The sequence below is a fragment of the Schistocerca piceifrons genome, chromosome 11 (assembly GCF_021461385.2).
Source record: "Schistocerca piceifrons isolate TAMUIC-IGC-003096 chromosome 11, iqSchPice1.1, whole genome shotgun sequence".
NCBI lineage: Eukaryota > Metazoa > Arthropoda > Insecta > Orthoptera > Acrididae > Schistocerca > Schistocerca piceifrons.
In genome coordinates this window covers 88,590,098-88,608,531 of record NC_060148.1, presented here as the reverse complement: position 1 = coordinate 88,608,531, position 18,434 = coordinate 88,590,098, and the positions used below count along the sequence as shown (strand labels likewise).

The window sequence follows — 18,434 nt, the reverse complement described above, 5'->3', positions numbered from 1 at the left end:
CACTGGCAGTTTAATTACAACCACCCAGTATGTTCATTAACGTTAAATTTAGGACAATGTGTTATTTAGGAACTTATGAATTGTCAGCATGTAACCATCACCCAAAACTAATCATCTATACGCATCCTGTAAACTACCTCATCAACATTAGTTTGGTTTAAAAAAAATTGCTCAATTGATCTATGAAATATGTAAACTAACTCCTTTCTTCGTCTGTGTGAGACAATTTTGCGCTACAATTGTGTGATACTACAGAGGTATTTGCTTAGCGCACTGACTGTCAATTTGAGAACAGCCACGCATATCAGCCTTACAGTCAATGAAGAGCAGTGTTGGTTTTAATTCAGATCTGTTCAGCTGCAGCAAAGGCAAAATTAAGGTGGTTATGCTGCATAAGCTCAAATATCTTTTTCACTTCACCATAAGAGCTTTTCATGCTTACTTCAAACTCCTGAGCTCTCAGCATCTTGGTACATTCTGTTTTACAGGAAGTAATAGCCCTGATAATTATTGTACTTAGCCAGAATCTGTTTCATGCACTACTGATCTCACTGTACAGCAGGAGGTTCATCATTAAGTACAAAAGTCCTGCACAATCTCCAGCATTCTGAAGCACCTATTTAGATATGGCACAGAACATTGAAAAGGACAGTTGCTACTCACCATATAGCAGAAATGCCGAGTCGCAGATTTAAAAAAAAAAAAAGAAGGGACTCTTAGAAAGTGGGCTTTGTCAGTAATAGACTACATACACACACACATACTCATGCAAATGTAACTCACATACAAGTGACAACAGTCTCTGGCTGCTAAGGGCAGCAGCCAGACACTGCAGTTTTGTGTGTGTGTGTGTGTGTGTGTGTGTTCGCCAAAGGCACTGATAGCTGAAAGCTCACTTTATGACAGTCTTTTTTTGTGCCTATATGCGACTCAGCATCTCTGCTATACAGTAAGTAGCAGTTATCTTTTTCACAATATTGTTACACACCATCCTGGATTTTCCAGAGAGAACCTTAAGCTTTACATACCCATCCTTTGCGACTTCTGACAATGCAGGTGTGCCAAATGTTGTCTACAGCACACAATTCAATTACTTTACAACTTCTTTTTACCTCTGTAACACGTATACCTGGTGATTCTTGTTGCAAATCTTGTATTACCAACCTAACACAAGGCTGCTTCTTAAATAGAATATTATTTTCTATTAGCAGTCTTTCACGAATATTTTTATAAGCGTGATGCACTTTGAGAATTATTTCCATTTTCAGCAGCTTGTTCTTACAATTTTTTATTTATGGTCATCTATTTGTGGATTATTCCTGAGAAACGTGGTGCAAAGAGTTCTGCTACATTTCTTTTCCTGTAAGCTGCAAAACCGACTTAGTTCACTGCTGGAATTTGTAAGTCCATAATTAATCTGTAGTATTCTTTGCTTACAGTACAATGGATATTTAGTACTGCAGTAATTCGCTGTGGCACATCATCACCACATAATGTATTTTTGTTGTCTTCATTTCAAAACTGGACCCACACTCAGGAAGATGACTGTTCAAATCTGCATGCAGTGATCTAGATTTAGGTTTCCTGTGGTTTCCATAAATTACTCCACACAAATGCCAGCACAGTTCCTTTCAAAATGGCACTGCCAATATCCTTCTCCATCCTTGAAAACAATCCAAGCTAGAGTTCCATCTGTAAAGACCTCAATGTCAACAGATGTTAAGACCCGATCTTCCTTCCTTTTTCAGTCCGAAGATTGGTTTGATGCAGCTCCCAACGCTAGTCTATTCTGTGCAAGCCTCTCCACCTCTGCATAACTACTGCTGCCTACAGACACACACACACACACACACACACACACACACACACACACACACACACTCCTTTCCATTAGCTGATGATTCCTTGATGCTTTGGGATATCACACATCAACCGAAACCTTCTAATAGTCTAGTTGTGCCACAGATTTCTTTGTTCCTCTGTTCACTTCAGCACCTATTCATCAGTTATTCGATCTACCCATCTAATCTTAAACATTCTTCTGTAGCACCTGAAATCAAAATCTTCAATTCTCTTCTTGTCTGAACTGTTTGTCATCCAAGTTTCACTTCCATATAAGGTTACACTCCAGATTAATACCCTCAGAAATGACTTCTTAGCACACTTACTTTCAATGTTAACAAATTTCAGAAATGGTTTTCTCCCTATTGCAAATATACATGTCATACCTTCTCTACTTTGATCATCAAGTATCTGCCAACTATCAGGGAGGATCGGACAGTAACACCAATAATTTCTTTCTCCCCAGGTATTGCCGCTGGAATGTTGAAATTTCATAACAGTGTAGTATGAAGTTTTGTTTTCATGTGCAGCTCTATCGAGAGAAGCCTGAAATATGAAAAAAAAACGTGGCACCCATGTTATTGTCATCAACTTGTGAAGAGCAGCGAAGTCTAGTTCAGGGACTAGGGCATAAACTGGGTGAAATTCACAGGGACATGTGCAGCATGTATGGGGACGACCTTTTGCATCCTAACAATGTCTCCAGGTAGCGTGCATTCTTCGAAAAGGGCCACGTCAACTTTTGTGATTCGCCATCTCGCGAAAGTCAGAAACAGCGGCAAACCCTCAAAATGTCGGAGCACTTCAGGCAGCAACCAGCGTGTGCAACTGCGAACCTTATTGCAGCAGTTCAACATTCCCTATGGTGCTGTGTACAGTACTGTTCGTAACACATTGAAATTTCGCAAGTTTGTGCTTTCTGGGTGCCAAAGAACCCGACAGACAACCACGAGGACCAGCGAATGATGACAAGCTCAGACCACTAAATGTGTTACATCGTAGAAGGGCGTAACATTCTGAAAGGAATTGTCACTGCTGATGAGTCGTGGGCATACAACTACATGTTCAAAACCTAGCAGGGCTCTATGGATTGGAAAAATTTACCCAGTACAAAAAACAAATGAAGAGTGACTCAGTCTGTTAGGAAAGTGCCTGTGACAGTGTTCTGTGACATTCATGGTGTTTTACTGGTGGACTTGCTGAACATCAGACCATTGTGAATGCTGCAGCCTACGTTAAAACTTTGGTTAAGTTGTCCCGTGCCCTTTGTGACAAATGCCACAATATTATTGCTGACAATGTCAAATTTCTTCATGACAAAGCTCACCACCATGTTGCTTCTCCTGTCCACGAGTAAATCGCCAGATTTGGGTGGGAGGTGCTCCAGCATCCACCCTACAGTCTGGACCTTGCACCATTGGGCTTTCATCTGTCTGGTCCTATTAAGAAATTCCTGGCTGGTCAATGCATTTGCGACAGTTCCGGAAGTAAAATCAGCTGTCCGCACGGTCTATGCTCCGACAACCGAATTGACTTCTACAAACGGTGCATATTTAAATGGTACCACAATGGGAGAAATGTGTTAAAGATTTCGGTGACTACGCAGAAAAGTAGGTTAAAAAAGTAAGCTCATTTGTGATTTTTTGTTTTGTTACCTATTAAACTTTTTGGTGATAAAATTATTGTGCGTCACTTTCTGATGTTCCCTTGAACTCCTATGCCTCATTTCCTAATTTAGTTGAGCTGCATGCCTTTGTGAAATATGATAGTTACAGCTTTCCCTTGCTTTCAGCTGTTTGTAGTATCAGCATAGTAATGCCAGCTCAGTCAATCATCCAGATTGTTGTCCCCATTATTAATGAAATGTCCACTGCCCCACCTTCAAGAACTACAGGGTAGTCTGACCTGCCCAAAAAATGGCCGTCAGTTGTGGTTCTGTCTACAGCACAGCACTGTATCGTAGTGGCATACAAGTCACGCCCTTGCAGCAAGATCTGTGGATGGTGAATAAAATATTTATAGAGAAACATGGATATAATATGAGCTTCAAACAAGTTTCCTAATTGATCTCTGAATGAAATGCAAATCATTTTTTTTACAGAAAAAATAGTTTTCAAGTATGAGGAAATATAGGAAGCATCACACAGTCTACTAGGCCATTGACTGTGGGAACATGGATTTAGCCAAAATCTTAATCAGTATTTCATCTTCGCAGGTAACACATTACACTAGACAACTGGAATCTCTCTCAGAATAATATGGCAATAAAATATTTCTACACTTATTCATTGTTGACCATGTCATATCCTAACTGTACAATATGAAGCACTCTAATTCAATGAAAAATTGACTTCTGTTGTTAAAGCCCTTTTTTGCCCATGAAAACATTGTTCCAAATACAAAAAGAGCTTCTTTGACAAAAGAAAAAGCTAATCAAAAAAGTATATAAGACGAAGCAAACTTTAAAAACAAAACATCAAATAACAGAGTTTTTCAAAGTGATGAAATACGGCCAGCTACAATTTGGAAATTCAAAGAAGGCATTTTATAACTTACATACTTTATTGCTTTATGCTAAAACACAAGAGTATTAACAATTCTGTTTATATTTTAATCAACAACAATAGTATTTAACAGTTACACTGCAAAATTAATTCACAGGATGCACTGACTTGATATGTTAAGTTTTGGCAACTCAGTTAGTTAAAAAAAATGGTGAAACAAATTTGTAAACCACTGAGGGCTGATCCAAATAACAACTATGAAGAATAAAGTAGTTATAACTTGTTTTCAATGGAACATTAGGCAATACCATGCAAAATACAGTTATAGTAGTAACCATAAAGTAAATAATTGAGCTTGCATTTATATTTTGTGCAAAATATGGAAAATAATCTAATTGGGTGTCCAGATTTTAGTATTTACATATTGAGGCAAATGTTTAAATGTGTGCCTTAAAGCAGAAAGGAGCATTCTGGTAATACCAATAACAGGCTTCTGTCACATACATGGTGCGACTCACAGAACATCGATCGTCAATATTTGCAAATGACTCTGCAGACAGCGAGGGCATCTCACTGATTATTAGCCGACGGTTCCGTACTGTACAGGATAGTTACTTCATTGAATACGGAAAACCCAAGGAATTTAAACATAATAGGCACACGGTATAAGGAATCGGAGTGGTCGGCAGGAGAAAGTGTCAACCTGCAAGAACAGACTTTGAGATATTGCATGTTGTACGTTTGGTTAAATTAAAAGACAAGAACATCACAGTAATTTACACTGATCAGGCAGACCATTATTACCACTGACCTACTATCGATAAAAACCCATCCAGGCAATGGCCGTGTCACCTAGTGAGGAATGACTGTTAGCCAGACACACACACGGTGCATGTAGTACCAGAGAGTGTGCTGTCCGTGTGTGGAATGGGGAAGCCGTGCAGTCTATCTGAGTTTGACCAAGGTCAGATTGTGATGGGCCAGGGGCTCGAAATGAGCATTTCAGGAACCGCACGTCCTGTTGGGTGTGTTTGAGGAGTGGTGCGGTAAGTGTCTTCAACACGTGGTGAAACCACATTCAGACACATGGGGTTGGGTGGCCAATCCTCATTACACATGTCGGACGTCGTAGGCCGGACAGACTGGTAAAACGGGACAGACGGTGGAACTAACATCAGACTTTAATACTGGGCAGAGTGTAAGAGTCCCGGCAGCCAATGACCCGTGCACGTGCCAATGTTTACACCACAACATCGGGAACTGTGACTGACATGGGCACGTCACCTTCAGCACTGGACGTTGGCACAGTGGCAAAGCATCGCACGGTCTGAAGAATCCCGATACCTTCCTCATCGTACTGATGGGAGGGCGTGAATTAATCATCTTCCAGGGGAACAGCTCCTCGATATCTGTACTGCGAGATGGAGCGAGCTCACAGCTCGATTATTCTCTGGAGAACATTCGCGTGGGCATTCATAGGTCTAGTGCAGCTCGTCTAAGGCACCCTGATGGCCTAGGAGTATTGTACACTGGTTGCAGACCACATACATCCCTTCATAACATGTTTCCAGATGGCAGAGGCATTTTTCAGCAAGATAATGCACCATGTCACAAGGCCATGAGTGCGATGCAGTGGTTCGAGGAACACTGTGGCAAGTTCAATTAATGGGCTGGCCCCCAAAGATGCAAGATCTGAACCTGATCATACACATGTGGGGTGTAGTTGAATGTGATGTAAGAGCCCATCACCTCCCTCCCCAGAATTTACGGGAATTAGGTAACTTCTGTTAGCAGATGTGGTGTCAGCTCCCTTTGGCGACCTACCAAGGCCTCACTGCTTCCGTGTCACAACACGTTGCCACAGTTATCTGTGCCAGAGTTGGACACACCGCCTATCTGGTAGGTAGTCATAATGTCCTGGCTGATCAGTGTATATAGTAAACAGCGCTTTCTAGTGATTCGTAAGGACCTGCACGTTACCAGCATGTGGTACATTTGAAAAAACAACAGATAAACTGACTAGTCTCAGCCTTACCAATTTAAAGTTGCCATAAATGCAAGATAATGTGGAAGATACGCATTCAGACAAGATACGAAATGAACAGTTCTCCAAAGAATCAGCAAAGAAAGGAGGTGTGGAAAACACTGACTGGAAGAAGGAACAGGGAGATAGGACATATGATAAAGACATTGGGAATTAACTTGCATGATACCTGAGGGAGCTGCAGATGGTAAAAACTGTAGGGAAAGAGGGAGACTGGAATACACCCAACAAATAGAGGATGTTTGGGGGTAAGAGGTACTCTTGAGATGGAGAGCACAGGAGCTGAATTCATGGTGGGCTGCATTGGAGCAATTGAAAGGCTCATGACTATGTCTCCACAGAAAAATTGCACAAGTAGTACAAAAAAAGAACACTGACTGTGATATGAGTGGTTCACACCACTGCACTCTGTCATGGTGATGAAATGTCTAAAGAGATGGGGATCACATTCTAAAGTGATAGGATGTAATAGGAACATATAAAAACAATGGTAGTGGTGGTGGTGGTGGTGGTGGTGGTGGTGGTGGTGGTGGTGATGATGATGATGATGAGGTCCCATACTGTGAGGAACATAGAGGACAATGCGGGAGACCCGCACCGCTGTACTAGGCAAGGTCCTAGCAGAGGTGTTTTGCCATTGCCTTAGTCCGACCGTAATGGGGATGAATGATTATGATAAAGATGACACAACAACACCAAGTCATCTCGAGGCAGGAAAAATCACTGACCCCGCCGGGAATCGAACCCGGGACCCTGTGCGCGGGAAGGGAGAATGCTACCACAATGGTAGTGGAGGGAGAGGAATGGCAAAATTTCACATACTGAAGAAAATTGTGGAGATGTGAAGTGGAGTTGCAAAGGCAAGCAAATATCTTATATTTATAAATTAGTCACACAAAAGTAACATGTGATTGTGAAAATAATTTATAATTATGTTTGATACAGCACTGAATGCAGTCAAATTTTATTCCTGCCTAACACTGTTAGTTCCTGATTTTCCCATTAGGTGGCACGCATGAATAAGTTAGTCCTACAGTCACCATAGAGTGCAGTGTGCACACTGTAGTGTTTACAGTTTCTGAATCCAAATCCACTAATACAGTTCAGACACAATTCAGGACAAAATATCTCAATCCACCATGTCAAACAAACTGCTATCAAGTGGTACAAACGTTTCATCGAAACTTGCTACATATCACACAGGACACCGGATCAGTGTTGGCCAGAGGTCTCTGATGCAGCAGTTTAACAAATTTGACAGCCTTACATTCGTAGTCTGGGTAAATCAAAGATGTGCCAGGTTAGAACTGAATATGCCTAGTCTCACAATATGGAAGGTATTACGGAAATGCCTGTTATTCAAATCCTACAAATTGGAACTGTTGTAAGCTTTGAGCGTAAGTAAGTGTTTTTTTTTTTTTTTTTTTTTTTTTTTTTTTTTTTTTTTTTTTTGCAGCATAAGCTGTAACAAGATTTACAGTCCTTTCTTTTTTGCTGGGTCAGTGAAATTGTTATATCCTACCTGGGCACATTTGAACACAATCTAATGCCTCAATTACAAAAGAATTTGGGCACAGAATTTATTTTCATGCAAGATGGCACGCCATCACATTATTGTGAAGTTGTCGCATGTCACGGTAGGAATTTGCTGACTCGGATTGGACGCGGTGAAACAATATCCTGGCCACCGTGATAATTTGATTTAACCCCAGTGGACTCCTGTCCGTTCCTCCGCTTCCAGGGAACGGGCTGCGACAACAGATAACACAAAATGTTGCCGCCATTCGAGACTGGCTTCACGGGATATGACAGGAAAGCAGGACATCTGCTGGGTTACGAAAGGTAACCACATTGAACATTTGCAAATAAACCGTGAAGATATACGCCTACTGCATTCAGTGGTGCATCAAATATTTCTGCAAGTTATTTACGTTTTTCACAAATAAAGGTTACTTTTGTGTAAATAATTTATAAACAGCTTCTACGAGCTGCTGCGTGTACTATTTTTGGTAATGCCCCTGTGTTTGTGATGATCAGCAGGTCAGGTGAAAGTACAGTGAACAATATGACCACCACACTCACACTTTGCAGTCCAGTAAGCCAGCCACAACCCAACATTTTATGTCCACAGGACATTCTACAGACTACTCTGCCACGAAAATCTTGGCTAAAACAAGATCCTTCTGGGATTCAGTTATTAAGGAATCTGTGGAAGTAAGTTTAGCAGAAGTTATTAATCGTTACAGTGGCTTTCTACTCGATATGGCTCAGGACCCGGTGATTTCTCAAATATCTTCAGAAATGCAAAATTTTACACCTTATGTCCGGTGACAAAATTATTATTTTGACAACTGAATTTTAATCCCGCAGAGGGCGTGTACACATTATTACCTCTGCGCAAGTGCCTGGGCACCACAGATAGAGGAATGTTTGACAGATAGCAGTCACACAATGGAAACCTATACATGTGCACCACCGTATGAATTTGTGGTATAATGTTAGTGACAAGCACCATATATCCTCAGTGTAAACTCACCTGATGACGGGTAAATGGTTGTCAAATGAAACATAAGGTAAGATGTCGACATTGCCTGGCTGCAAGCCCAAAATGTCATGGGACAGTGAACAAATGTAGGGGCGAGCTGATAGCTTTGGATCAAGCCGGTTCAGCTCACACACTAATGGCTAAGCCCAGGGAGTTGTATGGCTCCAACAGTCAGGGACAAAGCTGAGCATGAAATCTGGCAAGATTAATGAGTCATACCATGTAAATATTTGGGAGCAACAATGTGTAGATGTGAGAAGTGGAAAATGATACGGATTGAGCTTTAGGTAAAGGAAAATGGATGACTTGTGGTTAATTGGTAGGATAGTGGGTAACTGCAGCTTGTCTTAGAAGAAGAAGAAGAAGAAGAAGAAGAACAGGAAGACTGCATACAAAACACTTGGATGTCACACACTGGATTGTGACCAATGGGGGAGAATAACAAAAACATTGTGGTATCTCAACTGGAAGATGCTCTAAGGACAGCTGACAAGGATCTGTACAAACTTCCCCTCACCGATTTGATTTGTATTAACAGAGTGTGTACGGCACAACTAGGGCTTTAACACGTATAAAGAGGAGGATGCAACTCTCAACTGTTTTTGAGAAAAGCGAGTTTGAAAATTACAAGTGTGCTTATGCTGTACACTTTGTTGGACCACCAGTGTTCACGTAATCAACATCCGAGTGAGTTAGTGTTCAGTCTCAAAAGTGCTCAGTCTCCATACTTTTTGTGAGTTACCTGCACCAATATTCAGTGCTACGCTTCGATACTGTGCGACAACTGGGATCCATTTACGATTGTAAAGCAAGTTCGTTTTAAAATACACACGTTGAAAAAAATCAGTAGACATGCAAGAATTCAGCATTCATTGCATCTGCCATATGTTGCAATAACTATTGTTTTCCATTTTTATATGATCAGTATCTTCCACATTCCTGCAGTGCTGCGTAGATGAACATTATACTGATTTGATCGAATGTTCTCGTGTATTCTTTCATTTCCAATTTCTTTAACCCTTTGTGGCAATGTTGCTCTGAAGCAACATCAAAATTGCACACTGAGTTCTGCAACATATTTCAAGTCTCGTCCTCAGATGGGTAGTGATGCTTGCAAGCAACATTTAAGCTATCAGACACAGCAGTATTCTGTTGTCTCTTGTGAAATGTTCGAGAGTAGCATGCATCTTTAGCAGACATCTTGCAAGATTATGTGAGCACCAGTTACTGGTGCAGCGATTAGATTCAATTTTGCGACACAGTTACTGTGCAATGAAAACTGCTCATAAATGGAAAGAGGAAGTGAAAGGTGAGTTATTAAACAAATGCATTAGTGAAATCTTACCTGCAACAGGACTTACATTTTCTGGGAAGATGAATCCTAGATCTGAGTATCAGGTTGACATCTAGATCAGGAAATGAAATAAACAGGAGTTCTTGCACCAGTGAGTGATATACGATATGACAGTTTTGGTCACTGGCCAGAGTACAGGCCATAACTGAAGATGTACCCTTTGTCCTCTGGAACAGTTGACCATAAATTGTAGAACTGTTCTGTGCTTCATAGCAAAAAGGAATTGTTTTAAAATGTTTCACATGCAGCAGTGTGAAATGCAACCATTTTTCAGAGACAGGAACAAAATTGTAGTATTTGGATTGTAGCACTCGCATGTATTTTATGGCCAGTTACCCTTACAACTAACATACTTTATTTTGAAACAATGAACGAAAAATTGTTTACATGACCACATATGTCTAATTTAAGAAATTTAATACTATTTCCGTGTTAACCAACTAAAGGGTTAAGAAAAAACTATTTCTCCTTTTTTCATGTTAAAGATTGGGAAAAGAGTAAATGAATTATTAAATATCAATACTTTGCATAGTCATAATAAATCCATCATTGGGGTAGGGGGGAGGGGGCCAGAAGAAAAAGGGAGCAATGAGACTCGATCCAGAGACCTCACAATTATGAAACAAAGCGCTTACTCGCTCAGCTGCAGATTCTATGAACAACAGTGGTCCTAAAAACCATACGACACGAGCGCGCCCACAACTTCCAAACTAAATTTTCTAAAAAACGGTTGATGGTTGTAGCTTTCTGTTTAGATGTGTTAAAGTCCTAGATATCTCCTACACACATTGTCAATACAAATCAAATTGGTGAGGGGAAGTTCATGCGGTCCCCCTGTGAGTACATTCAGCACAAACTTATTTAGAAAGCTTCAAGAACTGTCTTTTGGGACAGATATTATGAATAGTCTTCAGCCCCCTGCAAATCTATCCCAGTGCATATAAAATCAGACTACAACAACAGGTCGTACAGAGACGTACGGGGAGTCATTCTTTCCACACTCAGCCCATACAAAGGAAATCGTGTACAGAACAATAAAAAGTACCATACGCCGTGTGCTTCACAGTTATTTCCAGAGTGTAGGTGTAGATTGTAGACAGTGTTGTACTTGTTAGCAGGCACACACTTCAACAAGTGTAAGATATGTGTGGAATGCAAAAATATCGACGTGTTATGTAAATTAACCTCAGATTGTCATCTGCGAGATCAAAGTAGGCACACACGGCCCCAACAAAGGACGGTGGTCCAAAAAATTTATGCGTACACACTCTACGAGGAGGGGTGAGTGGTTCTTGCAGCGAGAGTCTAGGGAACTGAATGCTTTGTATACAATGCGTACAAAGTGTTCTGTTTGACTAAACAGGGCTTTCAGAACAGCAAGCTGGTTTCAGGTTTTGGTGCTTGCAGTTTTAGTCAAAGGAAACTGATGGCGTATTATGAAATACCTCTAAGGGCATACTCTATTGACACAAGCAGATTGTATTCAGAAAATATGATTCTTGTAAAACCCACTGCCTCATACGACATAATGAGTGCTATCGACAGGGGATCCCAAGCTGATTCCCTACTTCTAGTTTTCCAAAAGGCTTTAGACATTTTTACTCACAATCAGCTCCTAATAAAATTATGTGGTAATGTTTCAGCTGTGCAACTGGATTCACGAATTCCTGTTGGAAATGTCACAGGTCGTAGTACCTAATGGGAAGTGACTGAGTGAAACAGAGCTAATATCTGATGTTCCCAAGGATTTGCTATAGGCTCTTTACTGTTCTTAATATATACAACCAATTCAGGAGACAAATTGAGCAGGCACCTTTGATTGTTTGCACATGATGCTGTCATTTATCGTCTAAAAAAGTCATCAGAACATCAAAACAAATTGCAAAATTTAGATTTGACGTCTGTATGGAGCTTATAGTTGCAGTTGACCCTAAGCAATAAAAAGTGAGAAATTGTCCACACCAGCACTTAAAAAATCCATTAAATTTTTGTTACATAATAAATCACACAAATTTGAAGATTGTCAATTTAACTAAATACCTAGGTATTACAATTGCTAAAAATTCTAACTGTCATAGAAATTGGTGTTGGGAATGCGAACCAAAGACAGTTTTATTGGCACAACAATTAGAAGGGGCAAGAAATCTACTAAAGAGGCTCCCTACACTACACTCGTCTGACCTCTTTTGGAGTTTTACTGTGCAGTATGAAATCCTTATAAGATAGAATTGACATATGACATCAAAAAATTTCAGACAAGGTCAGCTCGTTTTGTATTATCACAAAATAGGATATCACACTTAAGTTTGGGTGATTAAGAGAAAGCCATTTTTATTTATGATGAGATCTTTTCATGAAATTTTGATCACTAACGTCCGCTGCGAGCAAAACATTTTCTCGACTCCCAATTATACAGGGAGGAATAATTATTATGATAACATAATGACAATATTATCAAAAGGACGCATTAGTAATCACCATATAGTGGAGTTGTTGAGTTGAAGATAGGCACAACCTATCAGCGACTCAACATTTCCACTTTATGTTGAGTAGCAATCTGTCCTTTTCCTATTGTCATTATTCCATCCTGGATATTCCATTGTTCTTTATTGTGATAAAAATAAGAGAAATTGGCAGCTTGCACAGAAAGATTTAGGAATTCATTTGTCACACATACCATTTAAAAATTGAACAATCATGAAATTGTCCAAGTAGTTCTGTGAACTTTGCATGTGCTACCTATAACTCAGCACCTCCTCTCTTCACTATATATACTAATTTCGAACAGGGAGTATCCACCGCTGTATTCAGAAATATGCCACAAAACTTTTAGGGAGAAAAGTATCGAGGATTCTGAAAGCAGATACCAGCTGAACTGTTTCTCAAATCACGGCAGTTTAATCGTTCTCACACTGAGCTGTGTCGACAATCTCTGTGAGACTGGTTCTTCCCAATCCTACTCGTTGCCACTTTATCCTTGTGCCATTTCCAAATTCCAATCGAGTGAAAGACAAGTATGCAAACAAACATTGTTTATTTAGATACACTGTCTGTTGTTTACAAGAACAATTATCTCAATTATGTGCCTGCCTCGGTTTCCACAATAAATGAGCAGAATAATACAATGCAGAGTAGTGGGTTCTGTACAACTTAAAGCATAAACACGTACAGTCACAACAGATACACACTGTAAGAGTGGATGTACGAATGACCTAAGGAGTCAGAAATGACACAAACTGGTGTTTCTCTAAGAATCACTGTCGCTCACACACACACACACACACGCGCGCGCTAATAGCAAGGTTTACGGAATGAAACCCGTACAACTACGAGAAACACCTCCCGAAACTCTGCAGCAGACACCGGCACAAGTCCAAACTACCTCACAGAATGGCACTTCTCGCCGGCACGCGGGAGGCGTTTCACCCCGTCAGTCCTCTCGAAAGGAGCGATTGGAGTGCCTCCAGCCTGCCGCATCCCGACGTGGCGAACTCCCGTACCGTGCTCCGCACTACCTCCTGAGCGGCTCCAGGACACCGGGCCGGCCGGCAGAGCGACCTCCGCGGTGCGCCGTTCCTGTGGCGAACCACCACCACCAGGCGGCGAGGGCGGCGCCCGCGACACCCGCCGTGGCCCCGAGGATGAGCAGCAGGCGCAGGCGCCAGTGAGCACGCGAGGCGCGCAGCGTGTTTATGATGCGCACCACCTGTCAGAAAAAGTCAGACGTCCCCTGTGGTAATGTCCCCTAGTTGAAGGTAAAGCGAGGGCTGCTAGGCAGCCTTTAAGACATAAAATTGTTTATCACATAATTGGAGAAAAAGAGGACTTCGTTACCTTAAATCTTGTAACTCATGCTGTCTCACAAAAAACAAGGTGTAACTACAACCGACAGATATTGTGATAGAGGTAAGGTAAGCAAGATCCCAACACGATCCTAGTAGATAGTGTCGGAAGTTCCATGCGGCTTTTCACGGATGATGCTGTAGTATACAGAGAAGTCGCAGCATTAGAAAATTGAAGCGAAATGCAGGAAGATCTGCAGCGGACAGGCACTTGGTGCAGGGAGTGGCAACTGACCCTTAACATAGACAAATGTAATGTATTGCAAATACATAGAAAGAAGGATCCTTTATTGTATGGTTATATGATAGCGGAACAAACACTGGCAGTAGTTACTTCTGTCAAATATCTGGGAGTATGCGTGCAGAATGATTTGAAGTGGAATGATCATATAAAATTAATTGTTGGTAAGGCGGGTACTAGGTCGAAACTCGTTGGGAGAGTCCTTTGAAAATGTTGTCCATCGACAAAGGAGGTGGCTTACAAAACACTCGTTCGACCTATACTTGAGTATTGCTCATCAGTGTGGGATCCGTACCAGGTCGGGTTGACGGAGGAGATAGAGAAGATCCAAAGAAGAGGGGCGCGTTTCGTCACAGGGTTATCTGGTAAGCGTGATAGCGTTATGCAGATGTTTAACAAACTCGAGTGGCAGACTCTGCAAGAGAGGCGCTCTGCATCGCGGTGTAGCTTGCTCGCCAGGTTTCGAGAGGGTGCGTTTCTGGATGAGGTATCGAATATATTGCTTCCCCCTACTTATACCTCCCGAGGAGGTCACGAATGTAAAATTAGAGAGATTAGAGCGCGCACGGAGGCTTTCAGACAGTCGTCCTTCCCGCGAACCATACGCGAGTGGAACAGGAAAGGGTGGTAATGACAGTGGCAGGTAAAGTGCCCTCCGCCACACACTGTTGGGTGGCTTGCGGATTATAAATGTAGATGTAGATGTAGAATTACAACAAATCTCAACAGGTCTACGATCGCTCAGACCCTTAAGGGAAGTTGGAACACTCTATCCCGGCAATGTTAAATTTAGTGACTTGGCTTCCCTGTATTTCAGGAACCACTGTAGCCATTGACATAAAACTTTTATAGGACATTAAACTGTATGTCCTGAGTCTACTGTACTACAATAACTGCATTTCAGCCTCTGTGTATTTTTTAACTACACGGTTAAAATTGGGGGTACTTTTTTTGTACGTCATCCTAAATAATTTTGATTATACACAATACTATATTGTTCTTTTAGTTCAGTAGACTCAGGATATGTATGTTATTACTCCCCGAAAATTTGAATACTCTACTCGAAGTGGTTTCTGAGATTTAGGGAAAAACGCAACAGAGAATGTAAATTTTCAGGAACGGCTTCTAAAGTTTCAAAAGACTGTAACTCACTTAATATATGCTTAATTTTTTATTTTTAGTCACTCAGAAGCACCCTGCACCATACAGTATATCATCCTCTTGACCTTTTTCCAAGTTTTTTTTCTTCTTTCTGCACTCCTTAGTGGCCAACTCTGCTTTATTAATGCAAACCTTGTCCATACATTCAAGTTCTCTGGTGCAGTTTGCTCCAGAATTAATTCCCATATGCTGTAGCACTTTCACCCTACCAATGTTGCCACCATTAAAAGCAATAACAGCATCAATGACCACCCACTTTAGTGTCTTCATTCCAACAAAAACGTTTTTGGTAAGCAAGTCCATATAAGATTATTGAACGACTCATTGGGATTTTGAGTCTGACCGTGTAGACACTTCTTCAGCAATTTAGGACTTGCCAGATCTCTGTAAATAGGTTTTACGATATCCATGACTGTTGCTGGGATGGAATGTTTATGGCTGTATGAACTGTGTAAGTACTGAGCACTGCGGTACTTGCACCATGAATCAGGTCCAGGAGGGCAAAGGTGGTGTACTGGTTTTTCATCAGTTGACAATCTGTGGAAGAAAGTAATCCATACTGCCTGCTTCATTTTCAACAAATCTTCAGTATTATTTCTAATGGCCATCCCATAATATGGCTGTAGTTCATCATTTTGCCTGTAAGCCTGCCCTTGTGGCTTTACCATCATCAGAAACTTTCTTGTCTCTCAAACTTTGTTTCAACGTCCTCAACCTGGTGCCCATCCTCTTCTGGACATGACCAACACATTCCAGTTTTGTGGTAATCTTCTCACCATAAGGCTGAGTGGCTACTACACTGTTATATGCTTTTGAGTCTCCATCACCTAAGAACTTAGTGTAACACACTCCCCTTTCATTCACAGATTGTCTAAAAATATCAAAAGCTGCAGAGACCTGCATACCACCACCTATTCCTTCATAATTTCTGTCAAAGATATGCCCTTCTTCATTCCCTGATTTACACTTATAACAATGTTTGGTTAAAATCTGGAAATCTATTACCTTTGCAGTATCCACACTGGTCACCGTAGCAACAGAATTCTTAGAACTGTAGCCGTACTTCTACCCCAAGTGCCATCAAAAGCTACTGGTATGTCACTCATACCATCATTTATTTCAACAGCTTCGTTTGCAGCACCCTTCACTGACTCGCATGCAACAGATTCCACAGCAGCTCCAATACATCCTGAATACTTGTCAATGTTACAAGGTGGGCGTGGCATATTCATCACGGCACACATTGCTTCTGCTGCAGTGAGTTCTTTGCCAATACCTCTCAATCCATAAAGCCACCTAACATTTACTTCAAAAAAATTATCTATACACTTATCAGAATTCCAAAATGAATGAGTATATTTACAACTGGCACAATTAATGATAAGTTTCCTGGCTAGCCCATCTGATACCTCACTGTCTTCATGTAAACTAACTGGCCCTCCACATATTTTACAACACACACATATTCACCTAACACCCTTGTTAGGACGTTTAAGGCTATCAGAATATAACATAACCTACCATCTGCATCACTTTCATTTTGAGAAGACTGTGTATCATAATGTTTTATTTTAATCTTCAAAGCAGTAATGGGTGTTTCTCTAGATACTGACAAGTTTGCCTGCATTTCATTGTCTGTATCTTGACATACCACATGTTGAACACAATGTTTCCCTTTATTTGAAGATCTATTACCATCAAACCCACATTTCTTAAAAACACTTCAATTTGGCATCAACTTTTTGAGAGATTTACCAATCTATTCACCACTTTTCCTCAGAAAAACGTTAGCACTTTGACACACACTGCGTGTTTATACTATGAAACGATAATGTTATCAACAGTGCTACCAATACAAACATGTAATTTAACTTTTATATCACAACAATCCACAGCCTTCTATCCTTCTATATAAAAAAATAATTTTATTGGATCTTGAAGTAATGCACATAAAAATGTTAACATTTTCAACCAGTGTAGATTATATTTAAAAAAATAAAATAAAATTCTTCCCGTGTGAGTTTATAAGTGATATATATACCATTTTATTCGGAAAATTACCGGGTTTTATAATGAGATAAAAATCCTTAAAAAAAAAAAATCTGTTCTAACTCCCCTTAATATGAAAATGAAGGGAGGCAGCCATAAGTTTACCGAAGAAGGCTGACAAGACTCATTAAAATATAAATTATGCACTCTAATCCATTGCCATATTGTCTGGAAGCAGCAAAATATTGCTGGACCCGACAGGGTACTGACCATAAAGAGAAACTAGATACATTCCAATACTAGTAGATGTAGTGAGAGAGAGAGAGAGAGAGAGAGAGAGAGAGAGAGAGAGGCCCATCTCTGACTACAATAAAGAGAAATAGTGAAGCTTCACAAAGCATTAACACCCCCATAAATGAGCAAACTCATTTGTCAAATTCATCCTCGTCTAGCCACAGATATGGAAAGCAAGACTATACACATTCAAACAATGTTTGTCAGTTTAACCTCATTTCAAAACAGACGCTGTTCATGTTCGTGAGAATTATAACAGTTGCGAAAATGGCCACAAATGCAGACAAAGCAGTCCTTACTCTGACTTTGGCACTGTGTTTAAAGAAGAAGAACAAAACATGATAGTGGTCCAGGGAATGACTTAAAAGGAGAGAGAAATACAGACACGAAAAAGTGTTTATGGAAATGTTACGTTCCGAACATGATGATTATACCAACTCTCTGCAGATGGACAGTGAAACTGTTAATAACCTGATTTTGTTCATTACCTCTTCCTGTATAACATATGGCTGGGAATGATGAACACCTATACAGTCCTGGTAGTTGCCAGTATTACTTTGTTTTTATCTTTGATCATAGTTTCAACAGCTGTGGAAATTCAAGATACAGGGAGAAAAA

The 18,434-nt window shown here is 40.6% G+C and overlaps 1 protein-coding gene across 2 annotated transcripts in view; it reads right to left on the bottom strand.

The window, feature by feature from the left end:
• Nucleotides 1-1,829: 1,829 nt before the first annotated feature.
• LOC124720449 (dephospho-CoA kinase) overlaps nucleotides 1,830-18,434 on the bottom strand; it is a 48,813-nt gene continuing 32,208 nt past the window's right edge. Inside the window, exons 5-6 of one of the 2 annotated variants that reach the window (XR_007006160.1) lie at nucleotides 13,558-13,995; nucleotides 1,830-1,883 (exon numbers count right to left, since the gene is read on the bottom strand). Coding sequence is in view for 1 of the 2 variants with exons in the window: in XM_047245799.1 (XP_047101755.1) it covers nucleotides 13,801-13,995 (195 nt within the window). In the remaining variant the exon portion in view is untranslated. Of the gene's footprint in view, nucleotides 1,884-13,306; nucleotides 13,996-18,434 lie in introns of those variants that run through there. The other variant, XM_047245799.1, reaches the window with a different exon arrangement.